A 7838-nucleotide genomic window follows, 5' to 3' on the forward strand; every position below is an offset into this window, starting at 1 on the left:
TAATAGTTTTAATTTTAGCTAACAATAACAACAATGCCATGTTAAAGGTGCCCTAGATTCAAAAATTGAATTTACCTTGGCATAGTTGAATAACAAGAGTTCAGTACATGGAAAAGACATACAGTGTCTCAAACTCCATTGTTTCCTCCTTCTTATATAAATCTCATTTGTTTAAAAGACCTTCGAAGAACAGGCGAATCTCAACATAACACCGACTGTTACGTAACAGTCGGGGTGTACGCCCCCAATATTTGCATATGCCAGCCCATGTTCAAGGCATTACACAAGGGCCAGTATTAATGTCTGGATGTGCACAGCTGAATCATCAGACTAGGTAAGCAAGCAAGAACAATAGCGAAAAATGGCAGATGGAGCAATAATAACTGACATGATCCATGATAACATGATATTTTTAGTGATATTTGTAAACTGTCTTTCTAAATGTTTCGTTAACATGTTGCTAATGTACTGTTAAATGTGGTTAAAGTTACCATCGTTTCTTACTGTATCCACGGAGACAAGAGCCGTCGCTATTTTCATTTTTAAACACTTGCAGTCTGTATAATTCATAAACAACTTCATTCTTTATAAATCTCTCCAACTGTGTGTAATGTTAGCTTTAGCTTTAGCCACAGAGCACTATCAAACTCATTTAGAATCAAATGTAAACATCCAAATAAATACCATATTTACATGATTAGACATGTTGCATGACGAACACTTTGTAAAGATCCATTTGAGGGTTGTATTAGCTGTGTGAACTTTGTTTATGGTGTTTAAGGCAAGCGCGAGCTCTTGGGGCGTGGAGCACAAGATTTAAAGGGTACCCTGAATCGGCGCATTTATAATGATAGGTAGTTAAAAAAAATTAATAAAAAAAAAAAACTATGGGGTATTTTGAGCTGAAACTTCAAGACACATTCAGGGGACACTTAAGACTTATATTACATCTTTTGAAAACATTTAAGGCCAAAGTATACTTCACTGACATTGAAGTATACTTCATATACTTCAATGACATTTCCTCTCTCAAGATCCATTAATGTACTAAAAACATATTTAAATCAGTTCATGTGAGTACAGTGGCCGATTTCAAAACACTGCTTCAGGAAGCATCGGAGCACAAATGAATCAGTGTGTTGAATCTGCTGTTCAGAGCCCCAAAGTCACGTGATTTCAGCCGTTGGCAGTTTGACACGTGATCTGAATCATGATTCAACACACTGATTCATTTGTGCTCCGATTCTTCATGAAGCAGTGTTTTGAAAACGGCCATCACTATATAAGTCGTCATTTTGGGGGTTTTTTGGCGCTCCAAAAATATTCTCATCGCTTTATAATATTAATATTGAACCACTGTACTCACATGAACCGATTTAAATATGTTTTTAGTACCTTTATGGATCTTGAGAGAGAAAGTGTCCATTGCTCCCTATGGAGGCCTCACAGAGCTATCGGATCTCAACTAAAATATCTTAATTTGTGTTCCGAAGATTAATGAAGGTCTTACGGGTGTGGAACGGCATGAGGGTGAGTAATAAATGACAGAATTTTCATTTTTGGGTGAACTAAACCTTTAAACACTGTTTCAGGTATTCTTCTGCCATACTAGAGTTGTCAAAAGTACTGACTTCGGTACCAACCGATACTGAAATTTTAAAAATGTGATGCTTTGGGTACTGTTGAGTGGATTCATAAACACCTCTGATTGGCCATTGTGTTCACACGCTCATCAGATATGTCTTCGATTGGCTTCAATAATCAATGCACAGGAGCGTATGAAAGCACACGGAAGTGTTTGAATTTGAAAGCATGTTGGAAGTGGTAGTGTTTGAAATCAGGCGTCTATCAGAGGACGATTGTTCAAACGCTCCTGTATGTTTCTGTGTAAACACTCAGTGAAGAGCATAATTGATGACTATTTACAACATTTTTGAAGCGCTGATCATTGAAGCCAATCACAGACATATATGTTGAGCCCCTGAACACAATGGCCAACCAGAGTTGTTTACGAATTCGCTCAACAGCACTCAAAGCTTCACATTTTTAAAATTTTGCATGGAAAATAGCTGCATCACATTTCTTTAGACACATCTAACTGAAAAAATTAACAGCATATGGTTTGGAACAACATGAAGGTGATTAAATAATGATTTGAGGTTAAATAATTCCTTTAAAATTCAAAGAAAAGAATCAGGTGACCTTTGAAACAAGTTCTATTTAGCTGAAATTTGTACCACGGGATAGATATAAGATTCTCTACTTCTCACATCTGATATAAAACCTTCAGGCAACGACCATGATATAAACATGCTGATAGACAAGATCTCCTTCACACAGGTGCTCGAGTGCGAGTCGGCCTCACAGCTTTGTTTTAAGCTGAGCTCAACAACAGGTCAGAGCTAATCTGGGTGTCTGGATCTGTGTTACCTGTGCATATTGGTACATGGTCACTGCACAGGTAATCGAATGGGGAGGGAATCGCTTTCTCTCAGTTCCTCCTATTCACGTCAATTAGCCCCCCTGAGTGAACTGAATGGGAGGAATGTCTCATAAAGAAAGCAGAACACCCAAATCAAAGAGAGAGAGCGAAAATAGTATTTGAATAGGACAAATCTGGGGCAGCCTCTTCATTATGAGGAGGGCGCATCCATCTTAACTTTTCCATCATACCAGTTTCCTTTCCTTTATCAGTGAAATGTTCATGAGATGAATCTTCATCTGGGCTTCTGATTATACCATTTGTTCTGTTGAGAGCTGACCTGCTCACCTCGTCTCTGCCTCTCTATTGCTTTTGTACACACATTTCTAACTAGCCTTTTCACCAATAATACCACACACTGCCATATTGTCTCACTAAGCTACACAGGTGAACCGAATCAGCAGGTGTGTTTAGGTTTAGTCAATTATTATAAAAAAAGTCAACGGCCTGAAAACCTGAACTCTTCAGCTCAGAAAATAACATTATGAAGATTAATCATTCGAGAAGGAGTCATTCTTATTAAAAACATGCATCTTCTTTCTAAAACAGGTCTCAATACATGAATGCCGTAAAAAAAAAAAATTGGCACGGTTTAATTTTTGTTTCACTAAAAAGAAAAAGAAAAGAAAAGAAAGAAATACATGAATAGGGACCACTAACTGAAATGGACTTTCAAAAGGATGCTGTTTCTAAACTGATCGATACAAACCGTTATCATGAGAACGTCACTATTTTATAAGTTGGCAATTCCATATGAATTCATCCGATTTGATTCGTATAAAAACATGATTTTTAGGGAAAAAATAAGCTTGAAGGTCCACCATTAAACCTGTCAGTGCAGCATAAGCAGATGAAACTGTATGGGTTCATACAAATGCCCACCAATTCGCCAAAATTATGAATCATCATGAGATTGTTTTGGTCTAACTAACCCCAAACATACATATGTGGGTCAGTGATAATGGTTATATGATATTGGCTTCCTACATTTTTGAAAAACATTTCTACTAATAGTTTGACCTACGAATTTTAAAAATGTAAAGTAGTGTATAACCAAGTGAAAAGGCAACTTAAAAGATCACAGTAGCAAGAATTTCAAGTACTGCACAAAAAAGTTAAAATATCAAGAGTTTTCCCAGGACTACTTGCCCTGTATATATATTATAAATTATATATATATATATATATATATATATATATATATATATATATATATATATATATATATATATATATATATATATAAAATTAAAATATGTTATATTTTGTAAAAGCTCATGAAGATCAAAAGGTTTCTTCTGTGTCTGGTTTCCTTTCACATGACAACAAAATGTCTTCCATGCTGGTCACACGACACTGACTTTTCAAAACCATATTATTTTACATTTACATTTTTTACACTATTTTACTACTACTACTAATAAAAATATGAATAAAAGGTTGATATAATATAATAAATAGTATGCCAAACCATTTACGCCAGCATTTAAAAAAGCTGCATTTTTGTTTGACAAACTATGGACAGTCTTTTTAAGCCTCACAAAAAAAAACAAAAAAAAAACATAAATTGAAAAACATTCAGAAACTGAAAACAACGTCACAAAGAGGTATGTTCAAGGTATCGCCTGTATAAATTAAATTTTAATACATATTTTTAACTAGCAGAGCATCTTAAATACACATTTCACAATAAATATTTGATTCGTTAGCTCTAAATTTCACTAAGGGTTGATTATTAGTGTCTGATAGTGATGATAACAGCTTCCGGACAATCGGGTGGCAGAGCTGCCACCGTTCCCGTGGATACCGGGCGGAGTGACACACGAACAAGTGGTTACCGGAGACTCGAGAGTGATATGAACTCCACTACAGATATAATACACAACCGTGAACAAGATTCACCGGCAGCGCGATGCGTAAACATGTGCTCCATTGTGCGTCTGGCGCAGGATTTGCATAGGCAAATGTCACGCAGTATTACGCGTTAGATAAGCAGACGGGGAAAAGAGCACCCATACTAACCGTTGCCTTGATGGGGACGTACAGGACCGGTCTGTCCGCTGCCCCGTTCTCGTTCTCGTTCGGCTCGCCGTCCGTGTTGCCCACCTGGAAACCTTTGGATTTCACCCAGAACTTAAATTTGGCGTTTATGTGGTTGCTCTCGATATAGACGCCCTCCGAGTCGTCGCTCTGTAAGAGGGTCTGCAGAATTTTGTTGTATTTTCGCCGGGTGACGGTCTTTGTTTTGCCGGAGTCCCCGTAAGTGCGAAGGCACCACTCCTGAAAATCACCAAACATCTCCGCCTCGGACACCGCGGGGCTTCGGCTCCTTCTCGTTAAATCCATCCGTTTTTTGGTTGACATGGCTGTGTCGGTCCTCCTCCGGAACGAAAGAGGCTTCGTAAAAAATGTTAGATATGTAGATATAGCTTCTAATTTACCGCGAACACAAATGAAAATACTCTTCAAATCGCGTTGTGTTTGTCTAGCCTCGCACCTGTTAACGGAGCCGTTTCTTCTGTCCCACAGGATGGCAAACAAATGACAGTCCCGCGTCTCCTGTTGAGGAACTGAAAGAGGGGCCGTCCTACAAACGGCTTTCGCCCACCTGTAAGCTGAGGGCTAATTAAAACAAACAGTCCATCGCCTAAATAACCTAAATACGACGATTAGGATGTGTCAATACACACAGGAGTCTAAATAATGAGGAGCAAGTGATTCTCTCAGCTCGCGCGCCGGTCGGCTCAGTCAATGAACTGCTGCTCCACCTGAAATCGCTCACCACCTGTTAGAATGAGCTCGACGCTCATCCTGTTCACGCGGAGGACGGGATTGTGCGGGTAATGTGAGGAATACTAACTGACACACGAGGCGGTCGAATGGATGGGTTTGAGCGGCGTCCCATGCGCTGTGGGACAGTCTAGATCCAGGAAGTGCACGCGTTCAGATAGCCCAAATCAACACAAAGCAGATGAGTGTCCTGCAGAAACCAATTTTGGACTAGGAGGTTATTGCGTTTACAAGTTGCGTTATTTATTTATTTAATTTATTTATTTTTTTGTATGTAATTTATACTACTGTATCCAGGCAAACCGAATTTAAGGCGTAATTAGTTCAGTGAAATGACATGAGAAATTGATATTATAGCAACTCTGAGACTTTCAGTAATTTAATCGATGCCAGTGTGAACAGGGCTTTACAAAGAATAATCTTGAAGATTGACTAAAAGGGGATTTCCGTGGGAAATTGGTATTGCAGTCTTGTCCTTTGTGTATTTAAAACACTTAATTAACTTACATTAGCTTTCCTGACCTGTAGCTCAAACAGTAGAGCATCGTGCTAACAACAGTAAGGTCATGGGTTCGATTCCCAGTGAATGCATGTGCTAATAAAATGAATTTAAGTTGCTTTTAATAGAAGTGTCTGCCAAAAATGCATGAATGTATATATTAGTCTTAAACTGTTAGTTAACTGTGGGTCTTCACAGGACAGTAATGGAAAACCTGGAAATATTTAAATTTGATTGTGATTTCAAGGCCTAGGAAACTCTTTGAAATTGCTCATTCATATAATTAAAAAAACTTTAGTGATAATAATACTTTAATCATTAATAATAATTAAAAAAAAAAGTCTGGGAACATAGAAACATATGCCCTGATGAAAAATATATTTGATCATGAGAGTTTGCTCTTTCATATCTTAGGAGACTCAATGGAGTTAAAGATATGTAAAATATAAGAATAATTCAAATGAATTAATATTAGACTTCGCTTCTTGTCTACTCTACACTATCCTATCGCAATAAAGGCAAAAAAAATTAAATAAATAAAAAAAAATATAATCATTAAATAATAAACCAAACAATACTTATCCAAGCGATTAGAGAGAGAAATACTACTGCAGATAATTAAATAATGTGGGCGATCGAGGAGACCTTGAGTGAACAGTGAACATGGACGTTCTGTGCTGGGCTGAGAGTGTTTGTGTAACTCCCAAGTGCCATGTGACTGAATCAGACACAACATACAGATACACATTCAGTGCGCTGAAAGTACAATCAATTGGGTGTCATAGTAAAAAAGAGCTTTTGGAATATTTTACAAAAATCCACATATCATTGATGTTCCATGAAAACCTAGGGCTGATTTTGACATTTATGGACAGCTCAACTCCATTCAATAAATTTTTGTGACTTTTTGTCCATGTCTAGCTTTGAAGGCATCAATACACTATTGTACTTCTAAAAAAAAAAAAAAAGAGAAAAATGTATAATTTAAAAACATATTTTTCCACGAATACTAACATATTGTTGACTCATCCTGCACTACACAGATTTTTATCCAATCACATGCACCCTAGAATGAGTATGCCCCTCCTCCTGCCAACTAGCAACTACCAAATCATGGTTAATGACTCAATTGGCTAAAAAGGGATGACCCAAATCTTGTTTTAATAGGAAATACATCAACACTGGAATGAAAAGTGTGCCTGTCAAGTGATAATACAGAAATTCATATAAAATCCATATCAGTCTGATTTTAAAGGGTTTTTAGTCATGTAGTTTTGTTTTGTTTTTCTTCTGATTTATGAAAAACAAGTGAAGAGTAACTTCAGTTTATGACTTGGGAACTGGTAGGTCTTTTGTAAACACCCTAATCCTAAACGCTCCCTTTCAGCAAAAGTTAGCAGTGGGCACAGGGAAACAAATCACTAGAACGAGCTGTATTGAAATAGCCTTTTGCTTTGGGAAGTGAAAGTGGGTTTCAAAACCCTGCTGACTCCCTCCCTGCCTTCTTTTCCCCTTTTCAGCTGTGGCCCAAGAGAGAAGCGAGCATCTGCTTCCAGAGAAAAGTGGTCAGTCATCTGTGGTTAGCCCACTAAAGTCTCTTCCCTGAAATGTTTGTCACTCTGTCTGTCGAAATCACAACCGCTGGTTTGGGCCGCACCATGTTCCAGTAGGCCTATCAGACACTTATGTTGTCATCTGGGACTGTTTGGATTGTTAGTATCGTTAGTACAGTCAGAGTGGCATGCTTTAAACTTCCCATTACATACTATATGTATGTAGTGGAAATAAACGTTCATTGAAATGTAAGAATGTGTTCATATTACCCACCCAACGTTCTGAAACTGAATTATACGGATGTATAGTGCGTTGACTTTCTGTTATCCTTCTTTTTTACTTGCTGAGTGTAGCTGTCTATGGGACTGGAGATATGTGTATGTGTGTAAGGCTCTGCTCTACAGGACTGTGTGTAAGGGTGGTATAGTTATGTCTATCTGTTGCTATGACGGCAGTCATCAGCAGAGGTTGTGAGTGGGTGTAGGGTACAGTGTGCTGCTTATCCTTGCTGAC

At 37.9% G+C, this 7838-nt stretch overlaps 1 protein-coding gene across 4 annotated transcripts in view; it reads right to left on the minus strand.

Annotated features, from left to right (window-relative positions):
- Positions 1-5245, minus strand: part of nol4lb (nucleolar protein 4-like b) — a 113171-nt gene extending 107926 nt beyond the window's left edge. For all 4 annotated transcript variants that reach the window (XM_067370876.1, XM_067370875.1, XM_067370874.1 and 1 more), the window contains exon 1: positions 4505-5245. In XM_067370876.1, the coding sequence (XP_067226977.1) occupies positions 4505-4846 (342 nt within the window). In that variant the 5' untranslated portion in view covers positions 4847-5245. The remainder of the gene's footprint in view (positions 1-4504) is intronic.
- Between the last annotated feature and the right edge of the window lie 2593 nt (positions 5246-7838).

This window comes from Chanodichthys erythropterus, chromosome 20, assembly GCF_024489055.1.
Source record: "Chanodichthys erythropterus isolate Z2021 chromosome 20, ASM2448905v1, whole genome shotgun sequence".
Taxonomy (NCBI): domain Eukaryota; kingdom Metazoa; phylum Chordata; class Actinopteri; order Cypriniformes; family Xenocyprididae; genus Chanodichthys; species Chanodichthys erythropterus.